The following is a 15,983-nucleotide window of genomic DNA, read 5'->3' on the forward strand; positions in this document are numbered from 1 at the left end:
TGTTACGTTTTGTATGATTATCTAAACGTCAAAACACAATACTTAATGATACTTCATTGCTTGACTTGTTATGCACCAATAATGTGTCCCTGTAAAGAGATAGAATTGGCATCTTGAAAACAAAAAACAAAAACCGCTCTAATAAATAGGTCTAAGCCTACTGCCTCGATTTGATAAGAAATGCCAATCTTATATGCATTAACACGGGTTTATTAATCTAGCACCCTTTGCCATAGAAATCAGCAATATCATATCTTTTGAATGGACATAAGCAGTTAAATATCAAATTTGCCATTTTACATGTATTTATTAAAAGGAATAACCCCGTGAGATGATCATCTCATTTTCTAGGGGGTCCTCGGGTACAGCAGCAGCAGGAGCAGCACGCACGGTCGCACGCACACACGACTCTCAGTGGCTAACCTACCCTCCCAAACAACAACAACAACAAAGAAGAGCTTACAAATAAACAATACGACTGAAAAAGCTGAAACCCATGAATAGTAAGCCTTTGTGCATAAAGACAAATATTCATCCAAACATCCTTCAGACCTGTCTTTATAAGAGTTTTAGATGTTGACTCTAGAAATGCATCATACACCTCGCTCACTGCTCAATTGTCAGAATCAAATTGTTCTATTTTTGTGAAAGGATTGTCCCATCTCTGGTGGTAATACCACAAGCATTGAACATCTGGAGATCCACAGAAGACAAAACACTGGCCCTGATTTAATTAAAGGCACGCTACCAAACTTTTCAGGTACATCATCTGGCTTGTCTCCATTAAGATTGCCTGGAATAGTGCATATTATGGCTTCAAATGTACAGTATATATCATGAATTTAATCAAGTAACCCCCCCAGACCAAGTTACAGGTCAGATCTCTGGTGAGGGGACACCGCTCACAGTAAGAATAAGAATGCATGTTTTTCAAGGCATTTTGAGGCAAAAAAAAAAAACACTTGCACAGGATGTATAATAAGACTAATGCCATATTGTGGGACATTCTAACATCAGAAGACATTCAGGTGGCCAGAATGTTACATAGTGCACCTTTAACATCCACATAATTTTACATTTACAGTTTTTATCATGTGTTATGCATTGAAAGATTGCTCTGCTCCTTTGTTGTTTTGTTCTGCATTCAAATGTAGGATTGTTCAGTTTTGTAATATACTGGGTCATACTGACTAAGATTAACTTTACATTAGGTATTCGTAACAGAAACTCTGTGTACTGACCTATGCAGACGCTCTCATCGTCGAGCTCAGCAGAGGCGTTGCGGTAGTATCCCAGTCTGCAGTGCTGGCAGTTCTGGCCCCTGGTGTTGTGCTTGCAGCTCACACAGGTGACGATGTTCAGGTAGTCGATGTAACTGCAGCGGTTTGAGTGGCCGTAGCACTCACAGTCTGCCACATCAAACAACCAGTCATTACACCATAAACACAAAATGCTTGGCATTTACAGATTGTCAGAGTTACCTTGAGAAATAAGTGAACAAATGAATAGTGTTGTGTCTTTCTATGTTCCGTCTTACTCCGTATTGGTTCAATAAAGAAGGGTCACTCACTCTCCATTACCCGCCTCTCACAGATTTGCTGAGTGTGGTTGACTGCTGCACTGCCCTGATTACAGATGGGATTTCTACTACTATCATGACTACAACTGAGAGCTTGATCTCAGCTTAGTATCAGGCATATTAAATGGTACTTACATTAAGTAATAGTACGTAACTGTTTATGTATTTTCCGGGTTAGGGTTACTTTGTTGCTTTTTAAAACATTATATAAGAGACAGAAATTTTACCTACACAGTCAGTGGATTTTCCAGATTTTTTTTGTGTTACTCTACACTCCTAGTACAATTGTCTTTGCTAACGCTGCTCCTGATGAAGATTTTAGCTTCAGAAGTGGTCTGTAGTTATGTGCTCCAAGGCATTACTGTCTTCTAAAGAGGCATTTACCTGGCATGTTTATGCAAATACATGTCTAAAAACATATTAAAAAGTGTGAGTTTAGCTGTTTAATCAACATTCACATTATTATTTCATTATTGTTTGGTTGATGATGCAACGTATCTGAAATATTAATAAGACGGTTTAAAGGTAGCCAGGGAAAGGGCCACTGTAAAGTGCCTCTCTCAGCACTGAGGGAGGTGTGTTCAGGCGCTGGGAGAAGTGCCTAATTAAATATAAATGGGCAATTACTCCATAGACGAGGACATTGTTCCACAAATTAATGTTTCAAGTCAAGATGCTGCTTTATTGGTGTTTATCCATTGTGGAGTGTTAAGTGTGAACAGTGTTTTATGTTGTGTTTTATGTTGCTGAATGCATCAGTCATGAATGTGCTAGATTCATTTTTATTAGTACGACAACTGTGTGTAGCTGCGAGTCTGTGGGTGTGCGTATGTGTGTAGGTGTGTGTGTGTGTGTGTGTGTGTGTGTGCGCGTGTGTGCCTGCGTGTGTGTGTGTGTGCGTGCGTGTGTGTGTAGGTGTGTGTGTGTGTGCGTGTGCGTGCGCGTGTGTGTGTAGGTGTGTGTGTGTGTGTGCGTGTGTGTGTGTGTATGTGTGTGTGCGTGTGTGTGTGTAGGTGTGTGTGTGTGTGCCTGCGTGTGTGTGTGTGTGTGCGTGCGTGTGTGTGTAGGTGTGTGTGTGTGCGTGCGTGTGTGTGTGTAGGTGTGTGTGTGCGTGTGCGTGTGCGTGCGTGTGTGTGTGTGTATGTGTGTGTGCGTGTGTGTGTGTAGGTGTGTGTGTGTGTGCGTGTGCGTGCGTGTGTGTGTGTAGGTGTGTGTGTGTGTGTGTGTGCGTGCGTGTGTGCGTGCGTGCATGCGTGCGTGCATGCGTGCATGCGTGCGCGTGTGTGTGTAGGTGTAGTTTATTAGGTAGTGTAGATGTAATGCTTACCTGGACCGTTTACGCAAAGAAAACACAATGGAGACATGGAAAAACATGGGAGAGAATAGAAAACATAAAACATGCAAGGAAAGGAATCCCTCCACAAGCATTTTTTAAATAAGAATTGAGGATTTCACTTTTATCACAAAATAAGAATCCATCTGGCCCAGTCTTACCTTGGAAATGATCATATATGATTCCTAACAAGTGCTTTGCCTGTGGCTCTCCCGAGATCAAGAGTTTCAGAAGCCCTTGAGGGACAAAGGAGCTTTTGGTTTTACATGTAACATGCACTCACACAGTCAACCTGATGTGCTGCGCACACACAGCTGGAGCACATGGCCTCTGGCCATGAGTACATTAAAGAAATGGCCACATAAGGATACAAATACTGTATATAGATTTTATACTCATGGGACCCAACTCGAATGATCTACCACAGTGCATAAAGAGTTCATTTTTACTGTCTCAAGACTATGCTTGAAAAGACTAGACAAAACACATCTAGCCTAATTATTGTTGTTGTTGTGAGAACAGTGTCAAAGTTCCTACAAAAGGGAATCACACAATGTTTCAAAATAGATTCATAAAATGCGCTAGAGGTTGAATGGGTCCAGTGCAGTATATTTTATTTTTGCTCATGATTTTTCAGTTTTATGCATAACTGCAATTTCTGTGCTTAATATGTGCATACATAATAGTAATCCTTCAACATTCATCCTTTTATTTATAATTCATGACTGTGCACTGCTGCGTGTCATTGTGTCTAATTTAAAATGGCGTTGCTTTCCTGTTAACCTTCTATTAGAAAAAAAAAGCTACTTTGGGCATGAATGACTTTCGACTCCAGGAATCAACTCATCAGTGGCACTTTATTTTTGAAGCATTAGACATTAAACAATACAATATTTTAAATGAGTTGCTAAAAAACAAAAGTAAACTGTATCTGGCAAATTTAGTAATTCACTTATAGTAGGATCTTCACTGAAAGTGAATAATGATTCCAGCAACATTTTAGTTTAGGGACCACATATTATTGTTTATTACTAGTAATAGACATACAGAGTAATATCTTTGTCAGTGTTTGTAAATTACAAAATAAATAGTATTAGTATATATTAGTTTGGTTTGTATCCAGGATCCTTTTACACAGTGGTGAGATCCACCATTTTATCATTGTAAATGGACAAATGAATCATTACACAACAGTGTAAGAACTGCATCAGGCTCAGAACGTTCCACCTGCCTTCAACTTAATTGTTGTGATAAATTAGACAAGGCCCATTAAATAACTTTAGTGTGTTTTAAAATGTAGCTTTTTTTGGGTCCGTTTTGCATATCCATTCAGTGCCAGGAGCAACTTTTAGCATGTCCTCCAATCTTTAGTTTAGCTCATGAGCAAAGGCTTTATAAATGTGGCCCATTGCACCTTTATATTGCTGTTATAAGGTGACTAAAGCCACCAGCTTCTTCCGAGAGTTAACGGTTCATTGCGATCCGGTTGGTTAAATCCACCTGCCAATCTCCCAAAGCATGGCACAAGCGGACCAATAGTGGGAGGGGAGCATAGAGCAGCATTAAACAGAGACGCGCTGAGTCAGATGCTTCTCCAAGACACTGGTTTTATCTCCCAGTGTTCAGAAGTGTATGATTGACAGGTAGATAGCCAATCACGAACACACACGTTGTTTGTATCAAATAATCGCTTCTTATGGAGGACAAAAAGAAGGAAAATCATTACAAATTTCTGTAGAATCAAGGAGCAAAACACGCAAGCAAGTAAAAACCCTAAATCTTATTGGAAAAAGGCAGGACCAGTGTAATGCAAAAACTATAGGGCCTAGTCTGTAACTCGTATAAATCTTGTATTATCTTAGCAACAACAACTATCTTTGTTTAGCTTACTATTCTATTATTATGAGACAAAAAAAAAACAAAAAACAGATCAAATGTTATATTCCTCTCTGCAGTGGAGCCTCACCTATCTCCCTGTTTTGTTTATTCTTTTTCTGTCAACACACTTGACTTGAGCTTCAGTTTCAGATAAAAATACGCCGCATGGATAGGTACTAAATTAAGACGCATCTTGTCAGGTTATCATATCAGTTGAGGCGGCATTAGAATATGTTAGTGTATCTATAGCACTACGTATACTACATTCACGGGATATACCTTTTTTCTCCGTTTTTCGTCTACCTTCCTCTTCCTCTGTGTTTTCGCCATGTGCATGTGCTGTTCTGTGAGTGCTGTGGTGGACATGTTCGTGCCAATGACCGTGTCCATGTCCATGCACTTGTCCGTGGCTATGGGAGACTGGGACATCACCAAATGAAAAGCAAAAATAGATATGTACTTCTACTCTAAATAGTTTAAAAAGGTACCTGTTTGTGGCCCATGTTCAGGAGAGTGCTTCATTTTGTGGTCGAGACTGTTGTGCGCATCTGACTTATGGACGACTAACATGACAAGGAAAGTTAATAAAAGCTAGAATATCTATTCTATTTCTATATTCTCTATCCACTACATGTACAAAAATAATACCTGTTGCTACAGTTTGTCTGTGTTCTTGTGCCTTCTTCTCTGGCCCATGTGTCTTGTGTCCATGATGGAGACTTGTGTGATGGACTGTTGTTGTTAAAAAAAATTATTCATGTTTTTTCTGACTCAAACTAAACAAACAATATAGAACAGAAGAAGGATCTAAAACACAACACAACAGCAGACACAGCAGATACTTGTGTGACTATGATCCTGCTCCTTATGTTCAGAGGAGGTTGGAGTGTGACTGTGGGTCTGGTGTCCTTGATGGCTCACTGTGTGCTGAACTGAGGATAGACAACATCAGTTCTGTGTTAATTACTTACTACTACTATGTATTTGACAAGAAAATGATAATGTATACCTTTATGTTCTGGGAGTGCAGTGTGCCCTGTTTCACTTTCAGACTCTGCATGTCCATGAGTATCATGCTCATGATGGTTATTTGTTTGAGGGAGCACTAAATGGCAATGTTGAAAATACATCTATTATTTGTTTATTTGGTCGGGACAGTACATGCTAATGAACGTACATGATACACATGCTATAAACACACCGGATTGTAGCCATGGGCAATTTTTTTTATCCATTGTCGGGTATTCACTCTCACAAACACTCTCTCATTCATAATTTATTTATATTAATGCATTACGGGGTATTAAATGTTGACCAAAGTCCCAAATAGATACCTATGTGAGTTTGAACTGGCTCCTTATGTTGAGAACTGTGGGTCTGATGTCCTGGGTGGATTACTGTGTGATGCACTGTGAAATAATAATATATACTTTACTTCATAAACACACAATCATATATATCTATCTATATATCTATATCTATATCTATATATATATCTTATATTATGAGCAGTTACAGATACCTTTATGTTTTGGTGCTGTTGGTGCATTGTGGTTGTCTTTGTGCTCGGACCCTGTGTGTTCATGAGTCTCACGTCCTTGATGGTTGTTTGCATGATCTAAGTAAGTGTAAGCATCCAATACATTTACAGTGGGTACGGAAATTATTCGGACCCCTTTAAAATTGAATGATTGAATGAATTGTTTCATTGCAGCCATTTGTTAAAATCATCAAGTTCATTTGATTTCTCATTAGTGTACGCTCCCCATCTTGACAGAAAAAAACAGAAATGTAGAGGTTTTTGCTAATTTATTAAAAAAGTTAAACTGAAATATCACATGGTCATAAGTATTCAGACCTTTTGCTCAGTATTGAGCAGTATTAGAGCGCAGTATTAGAGCTAGTACAGCCTCGAGTTTTCTTGGGAATGAAACTTTTTCAACACCTGGATCCAGTTCTGTCAGGTTGGATGGTGAACGTTGGTGTACAGCCGTTTTCAGGTTTCTCCAGAGATGCTCAATTTTGGAAAAATCTATACGGAAGACTGAGATGTCACTGAGAAGAGGCTACTGTCGGGCCACTCTGCCATAAAGCCCCGACTGACTTTGTGGAACCTTCTCCCATCTCCCTACTGCATCTCTGGAGCCTTCTTCACCTCTCTCACCAAGGCTATTCTCCCACAATCGCTCAGTTTGGCTGGACGGCCAGGTCTAGGAAGAGTTCTGGTCGTCCCAAACTTCTTCCATTTAAGGATTATGGAGGCTACTGTGCTCTTAGGAACATTGAGTGCTGCAGACATTTGTTTTAACCTTGGCCAGATCCTTGGGCAGTTCCTTCGACCTCATGATACACAGGTGTGTGCCTTTCCTAATCAAGGCCAATCAGTTTAATGAAACACAGCTGGACTCGAATGAAGAAGCGGAACCATCTCAAGGAGGACCAGAAGAAATGGACTGCATGTGACACTGCATGTGAGTTAAATATGTGTCACAGCAAGGGTCTGAATACTTCTATTTCTCTTTTTATTTCTTAACACATTTTCAACAATGTCTACATTTCAGATTTTTTTCTTTTTCTTCAAGATGGGGTGCTGAGTGTACATTAATGATAAATAAAATTTACTTTTTTGATTTAGAAAAAATGGCTGCAAAGAAATAAATAGTGAAACATTTAAAGGTGTCTGAATACTTTCCGTACCCACTGGTATGTGCACACAGATTGCCAACTAAAATAAATGATTAAGTACCTTTATGACTATAATCTTGCTCGTTATGTTCAGAAGAGCTGGCTGTGCGTCCATGATGGTTGTTTGGATGATGGACCTCTATGAAAATAGTGCAGTAATACAGTTATTTTTTATTATTTAATTTAATTTGTGCTCCCTACACATGTAATATAATTAAATAGTCAATGACATAATAGAATAGATACCTCTATGAGTATGAACTTGCTCCGTATGTTCAGAGGAACTGGCACTATGTCTGTGAGTCTCATGTCCATGATGGTTTGCTTTGTAATTGAATGAAAATGGACACAGTTAGAGATAAGTTTGGATTAACTGTGAGAATGCAATAAATCTGCAAGTGCAGATGCACATACTTTTGTGTTCTGTTGTTGTATGTGCATCACGACCCTCTCCAGGTTCAGGTTTAGGATAGACAACATCAGTTCTGTGTTAATTACCTATTTATACCGTATTTTTCGGACTATAAGTCGCACCGGAGTATAAGTCGCACCAGCCAAACAATGCATAATAGAGAAGAAAAAATCATATATAAGTCGCACTGGAGTATGGAATGCGGTTGCAAGTGTGAAAATAACAAATAATATCACATTTAAGTCGCTCCGGAGTATAAGTATATAAGTATAAGTCGCACCCCGGCCAAAACTATGAAAAAAGGTGCAACCTATAGTCTGGAAAATACGGTATTTGACAACAAAATTATTACAACGTAGAATACCTTTATGTTCTGGGAGTGCAGTGTGCCTTGCTTCACTCTCAGACTCTGCGTGTCCATGAGTATCATGCCCATGATGGTTACTTGTTTGAGGGAGCACTAAATGGCAATGTTGAAAATACATTTCTGTTATGCATTTCTAAAGTACAATGAGAGATAAGTTTGGATGAACAGTGAGACTGCTAATAAGTTACTATTATATTGCCCTCTGCAGATGCAGGCGTACATACCTTTGTGTTCTATTGTATGTGCATCATGACCCTCTCCATGTTCAGGTTTGGTGTTTCTGTGTGTCTCATGATTATGGTGATCATTAGCTGTTAGCAAAGGTAAATTATTAGAATTCAAGCTGCTCCAAACATACCATAAAACATTAGGTTTTAGTTATTGGAAACTCACATTAAAACTGTTTTTAAAAAAACATAATAAACTAGAAAGTATACCCAAATAGCTTTGATCTTTCTCCGTATGTTCAGAGTTTGGTGTGTGACTGTGGGTGTTGTGGCCATGCTGTCTGACTGAAAATGGCAAGAAGTACATTATCAGTTCTTTGAAAAATTTATTTGCTACGACTAGATTTGAAATACTTGGGTGGTTCAGTACATTCATGTACTGTAGAATGCATATGATGTCCCTCTTCAAGCTCAGTCATTTGATCATGAGTCTCATGGTTGGCATTGATATGACGGGTTGCTTAAAAGAGAATGTTAAAGGAGAAAGTTAAAAGTAATCTCTTTGTACCATTGTGTACAGATATATTTGTGTTTTGCAATGGATACCTATGTGTTCTTCCTTGTTAAAGCCAGAGGTATTTTCTGAGTGACTGTGTTCATGATGGTCTGCTGGGCCTTGGACTGATCAAATTCAATCTTAGTTTAGCTACGGGACGACTAAAGATCATATATTATACTCTACCTTTGTGCTCTGTTGGTGCATGTGTGTTGTGTCCCACTCCATGCTCCGAATTTGTATCCACATGTCCCGCATGTGTCACGTGTCCATGGTGGTCAGACTTATGTGCTGCTGATTTGCAAAGAAAACTATTATGAAGGTCTGTTGATTTGATGGTAATCTCTGACTTTTTGATTGATTTATGTTCACCTCCTGTTTCATGTTGATTATGTCCATCCTCCTGTTTCTTAGTGGAAGTCTCAGTGGTCATTTGATGAGGATGATGCTGTTCATTGAGTGACTGACTGACTGTGTGAGCTTCAAATGATACAGTAATTACTGACAAATCTTCTATTCACTATTGTCAGTATTGAATTGTGAAAGTTGGGGCAGTGTCATTCTGTTTATCTGTGGTACCTGTATGATGCCCAGATATAGTCTGCGTTTGATGGTGAAACTCATGCTCATGGTGGTCATTTCTGTTTTGAACTGCTTTTTCAAAAATAAAAAAATAAATGACTATAAATATTTGCTATATCTTGTTATAACACATCAATACCTGGTGCTGTTTGTGTATGTTGGTTTTTACTGTCCAGTCCAGTCTCAGTTTTGTGATGACTACTCTGGTGAACATGAGGGCTGTGAGCGTCTGCACAACACAATCATCAGAATCACATCACAATCTAGAGCCAATTACAGGAAATTCTGTCTAGCATGTTAAATACCTTCACTTTTAGTTGTTTCTTCTTTTCTTTCACCATGTACAGGTACATTATGGCCATGGGTTTCATGTAAAAGAACTGCAGAGGGACCACAGTCATGAAAAGCCAACTAAAACAATTCTGCCATGCTTTCTACACTTGAAAAATGTACTCAAGTAAAAGTAAAAGTAGCACAATAAATAATCTACTTAATCAAACATTTGAAGTAATGAAGAGTTTTTGGTAAAGAATTATCTTGATCTTTGGTCAGCAAAAGTTGAGCTGTGTTTGCTCATTGCTCAGGCTTAAACTCAATCCCTTTTATACATGTCACCATGAACATGCTAAAAATAACCCCTCTAACCATATGAAAACCACTTTCTACTTTTCTGTCCAGTTAAAAATATAACTTTTAGTTGCTTTCTAGCTCTGTACTTCCTTGCATCTAATGTACAATATGTACCTCCACTTCCATGTGTGCTTCCTGTGTGCTCTTTGTGTGCCGCTTTTTCATGGCCATGTTCAGATGAGAAGTGGTGGCCGTGAAGTGCATGTTCCTCCACCTTGTGGGAAACTAGCACACAACAGTGGACTCATTAACATAGCAAGCAAAAACACTTCAACGATTCACTTTGCAGACAATCTTTCACTATTGCACATATCTGCACAGTAAAGGCTGGTACCGATCGCTACATTTGCTCCAATAGAGCTCAGGATTGTGTTGTCATTTTCAATACCCAAAAGTTAAATCCACAGAGATCTATTTCAAAATAGGCCAGCATGATATTAAAATTATTGTGATATGTATTGAGGGTGTTAAGTACTGCGATATTGATATTATTGCGATATTGATATTATATTAAAACAATTATGTTCATGTCTTAATGTAAACTCTGTCAAAATAAAAACTTGCTACATTTCTGTCTGATGGAGGACCTTGGTGTTATTGCAATTTACTTATTGCGATATTTGATATGGCATTTGTTGATATTGCAATATCTATAGTTTTATGATCAAAAGTATTCTGACACTATAGAATGATAAATGTTTTTAACAGTAGGGACGTCTCTTTTGTTTTCTTTTTTATATAGTTTTGGCCAATGGATCTCTAATGGACTTTTATATCTTGCTGGTTTTATTTAGCTAATAATGCTTGATTTTTTAATGTTCTATCCTCAGCTCAATCCATTTTGAATGGGAGTGTTAGTGTTAGCCACCAAACCTTGTAAACTATGAAATACCAGGGCTGTTTTGGCAACAGATTTGTGACTATTGGGCCACACATGCAGAGTTTTTTTTAGTTTTCATTCATCCAGGACCACAAGGTGGTGGTAGACTGGCTTGCAGGGTAGGACCCCCAGGCCAGAGTGTTTTTTTCTGTGTGTCTCGTGCCTGGGAGCTCCAGTTTCCCCCATCAACTCAAAACATGCACAACAGGTCAAATACTCCAGCGAAATCCTGACCAAGACCTATAGACGCTATAGAGCAGCAGCTCCTGACAGGTCGCCCCAGCATCATTGAAGGATGAGTCAAATGCAGAGGACACATTTCCCTACTGGGACAATAAAGTGTATCTTAACCTTAATCTTAACCTTAAGTGAACATATAAACACAAATGTTTTGTCTTTGCTGTCTACAAAGTGAAAATTATTCTTTTTATTTTGCTTTAAAATAGTCACAATTATTCTTTTTTTGGTTCTTACAATTGTGACCAGAATAATTGCAATAATCAATTAACCGAATAATTGTGATATCCTTCAGTACACTATGAGCATAAGTACATACCATGTTGTTCGTTGTGATCTTCATGTTTGTTTTCATCTATTGTTTCACTTTGAGCCGTGTGTCCATGGGTACCTATATAAACTTTAGCTGGAAACAATACAGTTTGTTACGATACTTAATGTTTGAGATTTCAATTTGTAAGTCTGATACGCTTTCCGCCAATCAGCATTTTATTAGCATTTCTGATTTCTTCTTTGTTTCTTCTTTTGAAGCACCTTGAACAACCCTAATTCAATTTACATTCACATCTCCCAAAAAGAACCCCCTAAAGTGTCTAGTATTGTCCCAAAAGTACTATGCAAGCAGTATGATATTAAATACATTAACTACAATTATTGCTTAACTTAATCATGTTTACTTCCTCCAGATCTTCCCTGATGCCCTTCCACGCAGTAGAGCACTTGTCTAATTACCTGAAAAACCTATCCAGACCTTCGCAGTGGCTCCCGGACCCAAACCACAGCTCCACCTGGCATAACATTAAGCCCTACATGCCAACACACACCACAGGGTGGATTTAACACAACCCAAAGGGTGCCTAAGATGTGTTTTTATCTTATGCTCACCCACACAATGAGATAAGAAGCAAGAGGCTGTGTCAGGAGACAAAATGTAAAAATGTTTGTAGCTTAGCGAGTTTAGCAATATGTAAGAGTACAGTAAGAGTTTCCTCTGCACTGGAACTGGACAAGATGACGCTCTCACTGAAAGTGTTTTTGTCCTTTCTTCTCTTAGTTACAATGTGAGGAAACATGGCACCAAGTCCAAATGTTTGAATTGTGGCGCAAGTTTGAGCAAAGCAAATACTGTCTGTTGGCCTTAATACTTCAATCAGACACTACCATGTCTAAGTGCAAAAAACTTTATGAACTAAATCTTGTGAAGAAGTGACAGCCCAATAAACCCTGCACAATAAAATGTTCTAACAGTTTTCATTACTACAGCTATGACTGCTAAATATATACCTTCTTCCCCAGCCTGTTCCAGGTGACTTTCCTCTTCATGATGTGATGTGGTGGTTGTGTGGTCATTAGTGTCATGTCGCTGTTCGTCAGACTTGTGGAAGACTGTCACACCACAGTGATATCAATGTTGACATTGAGAAATACAGTATAAACTACTTAAACTTGAGATGACTAAGATACCTGCCTTCTTGTCCCTCTATACTGACTCCATTGGGTCCTGTGGCTCTGTGTGGCTCGTGTCCATGGTCCTCAGGTTTAGAGACTGACAGTACAAGGCGTTAACATAATCTACTGAAACACAACACTACACAACATGGTGCACTCTTATACCTTGAATGTGCTCAGATGGAGCACTATGAGCATCCGTCTCTTGCTCCTCAGAATTGTGAACAGCTAACACACAAAAATACCCCAGAGAATTCAGTGGCCGTGATCATTTTCAAATTTGCGCTTATCATTATAAATTAGCCTATTCTAGACAGTACCTTTTGACTCATGGTTAACTTCATTGTTGCTCTCTTCCCCAGGGTGAGATGAGACAGTTGTTTGGTGGCTGTGACTCTGGTCCTCAGTCTTATGGGACACTGAGACATGGAGTGATCATTAACATATCAGCATAAGTATCTATTCTGTAAAACCACCTCCTCTTGTGAATTGCCCAATATTGGTTGATATTGGCTTCCCCCATTAGAGGCCACAGCCCTGAGTTTTTAAGAAAAAAGTAGGCTTGAGAAACGCCTTTATCCTTACACTCTCACTCAGGCTGAAAGAAATGACGTGCCTTTTATCTGAGTGTCATGGAGTCTTCTGCTGCTGGGTGTTCACACTCTCCCAAAGAGCTTGTTTCTTTCTGCTTGTCATAAAGGAAGAGAAGGCTCATCTTTGCTCTCATTTTTAAACATAAATATGAACATTAATTTAATCTGGACAAACTGTTATAGAAAACATTTATAATTAGTACTTCTGTATTATCAGACTTAAAATCGTATAACAATAAAACACTTATTTAGTTTCATTCCCTTTTAGTGCATTTTTAATTGTCTTTTATTCCTGTTTCTTGTGCTCCACTTTCCCACTCTGTATTTTGCTATTCCTCTGCTTCTAGTTTACACACTACTGAGTGTGCCAGTAGAAAAACCTACAATTTGCTCTGTTCTCCACTGCCTTCTACTTTCCCTGTTTGGAGCAACAGCATTAACAGTTCAATAAATCAAACCCCACGGCTTCCAGATTATGATGCCTAAAAATACAACTAACCAATCACAGGTAGTGACCACACGATGCATGTCATTCAGGGACTAATGATGAAGCGGCCACAGGAGAATACAGTACAGCCTGCTTCCATCTGTGTTTCCCCTGGAGGAGACTCCACCCGGCCCATGTAAGTCTGTGCTACTTCTTTAGAGAGGGGCATCCTGCAAGCGTCTCCCCTGCTGAGTGTCTCCCTCCAGGCTGCCTCCGCCTACGCACTTCCCCTTACCCCTTCTTCTCCCTGCCTCCCACCCTCCCCGGGGCTCCAGGAAGACAGGATGCCAGCAGCTGTTCTTACTGCACACGGAACCATTTCACACAACTGGCATTATGCCATCATTACATCTCATCAAAGTAACCCCTGTCTACCTCCCACTATGGCCTCTCTCAGCTCACACATATCTGTCACGCTCTCATGTACGCTGGACAGGGCTATTCTCTCCACTGGCCGCTCTATCATGTCATAAGTGTATTTAGTCCCAGTAATGCGGGCAGCCTGAATGGTCAAACCAATAGGAGTTTTTCTTGGCATTAATCTCAATCAGATCAGGCTGAACTGTTGGACACCAGTCAGGGCTTCTTCTCACTTCACACTGATGGAAAGAAAAGCGTGAAAGTCTGTCGGGCTTTGCACACGGTGGCATTGATGGAGCTCTTCATCTGCTCTCCTACTTGGCAACATGACAGCGTGCCAAGAATGGTGGTGGCTGACTTATAGGTGGGCAATATTCACTGCTCTTCAGAAGTGATATTTTTATTCAAAACTAAGAAATTAAATCTTTTAACTTTCTGCTCCACACTTTCTCCATACTATATACAATAATTTTCTAATTCCATTCTCTGCTCAATTTAACAAACTAATAAAATATGCATGATTTAAGAGTGACAGGATTTAAGCTTGCTTGCTGTTTTTTAACGGTATGCACATAATGTGAGTGAACACTTTTCTGTCACTAAGGTCTGCAGGATTTGGTTAAGGTTCACATTTTAAATTAATTTTCATCCGTCACTTCACAATCCTGTGTTTGAATGATGCAAAATCCCTATCAACTATTTTCACAATCTGCTGCTGTCCCCCCTCCTTTTACTTTTCACTCACGCTTCAGTCTGCCTCCTGCATTAACTAGATTTCAGTGCCAGTGCCACTAGCCAAATTCAATAAGCATCTCTTACATGCAATTTGATGCTGAGTAGCATTAAATGTGTAAGGATACATCAGTGACTTTCATCTTCTGGAAATAATTTAACACTACAATGCCATGCACTGATGGAAATAGAGCTCTTGTTGTAAATTTGATTAGTCTGTAATGCTGAGAGCGGGGCATTTACCTTTACCCTGCTTTAACACAATTTGATACAGGCTGGTGTTGTAGTCTGGACTGAATGTGGCAGGTGATGATGCTCATTGACCAAATGATGTTGGGCTCCTGGTGAGCCTTGGTGAGACTGTGAGCTGATCTGCTGCAGAGGGGGCTCTGTGTGAAGCAGGGAGCCACTCTGCTGAACCAGGAAGTGAGCAAAACAGCCTCAGCCCTGTGGCCTATATAACAGACTGTGCTGTTTGTAATTCTCACTGGAGTCTAGCATCAGTTACAAGAGGACAGAGATTACAAATGCAATGAGCGGGCTAATGCATTAGCATTAGAGATGCAGCCTCAGATTGTTTATCCAAAAGCTCTTATTTTTCTATCCAAATGTGCATATGAAATAGACAGCTGTGCTCATACTCACGCACCAGTGAAACACACAATGAGTGTAACTTCACACTGCTGAGATCGGCTAAAAACAAAAGTTGTTTTACAACCCTTTCAGTCCTGGCAATATTTTGTAAGCACAGGGGCTGTTAAAGGTGGAGCTATCATTGTTTTTTATCTAATAATATATGACAGTGTCATATTGCTAATTTGCATTTGAACTTACTTTTCAACTTTTCAAATATAATTGTACCCTTGACACAAATGAAAACATTGACACAGATTTTTTCTCAGTTTAGATGGATCGATTATTTTTTATTATTAAATGCTTTTATACAATTGAAGGCTGTCGATGTAATCCCTGTCGTCCAGATAGGGTTCATTAATATACAAAGTTTAGAAATTTGCTAAAAAACCATGCTAATCAAGTCACATGTTTAAGTGCATA

The 15,983-nt window shown here is 39.2% G+C and overlaps 1 protein-coding gene across 5 annotated transcripts in view; it reads right to left on the bottom strand.

Moving 5' to 3' along the window:
* The window catches only part of ntng2b (netrin g2b), a 69,571-nt gene that overhangs the window by 3,297 nt on the left and 50,291 nt on the right, over positions 1–15,983 (bottom strand). Inside the window, exons 1-20 of one of the 5 annotated variants that reach the window (XM_072454601.1) lie at positions 12,771–12,822; positions 12,591–12,692; positions 11,626–11,712; positions 10,304–10,414; positions 9,865–9,939; positions 9,699–9,788; positions 9,557–9,628; positions 9,350–9,448; positions 9,164–9,271; positions 9,028–9,102; positions 8,852–8,941; positions 8,692–8,766; positions 8,479–8,565; positions 5,800–5,895; positions 5,633–5,722; positions 5,439–5,522; positions 5,279–5,353; positions 5,070–5,210; positions 3,074–3,148; positions 1,242–1,409 (exon numbers count right to left, since the gene is read on the bottom strand). In XM_072454601.1, the coding sequence (XP_072310702.1) occupies positions 1,242–1,409; positions 3,074–3,148; positions 5,070–5,210; positions 5,279–5,353; positions 5,439–5,522; positions 5,633–5,722; positions 5,800–5,895; positions 8,479–8,565; positions 8,692–8,766; positions 8,852–8,941; positions 9,028–9,102; positions 9,164–9,271; positions 9,350–9,410 (1,225 nt within the window). In that variant the 5' untranslated portion in view covers positions 9,411–9,448; positions 9,557–9,628; positions 9,699–9,788; ... (3 more) ...; positions 12,591–12,692; positions 12,771–12,822. Of the gene's footprint in view, positions 1–1,241; positions 1,410–3,073; positions 3,149–5,069; positions 5,211–5,278; positions 5,354–5,438; positions 5,523–5,632; positions 5,723–5,799; positions 5,896–8,478; positions 8,566–8,691; positions 8,767–8,851; positions 8,942–9,027; positions 9,103–9,163; positions 9,272–9,349; positions 9,449–9,556; positions 9,632–9,698; positions 9,789–9,864; positions 9,940–10,303; positions 10,415–11,625; positions 11,713–12,590; positions 12,693–12,770; positions 12,823–12,855; positions 12,984–13,075; positions 13,175–15,983 lie in introns of those variants that run through there. The other 4 variants (XM_072454602.1, XM_072454600.1, XM_072454604.1 and 1 more) reach the window with 4 other exon arrangements.

The sequence above is a fragment of the Eucyclogobius newberryi genome, unplaced genomic scaffold, assembly GCF_026437365.1.
Source record: "Eucyclogobius newberryi isolate DKJ021-1_F unplaced genomic scaffold, fEucNew1.0.hap1 SCAF_2, whole genome shotgun sequence".
NCBI lineage: Eukaryota > Metazoa > Chordata > Actinopteri > Gobiiformes > Gobiidae > Eucyclogobius > Eucyclogobius newberryi.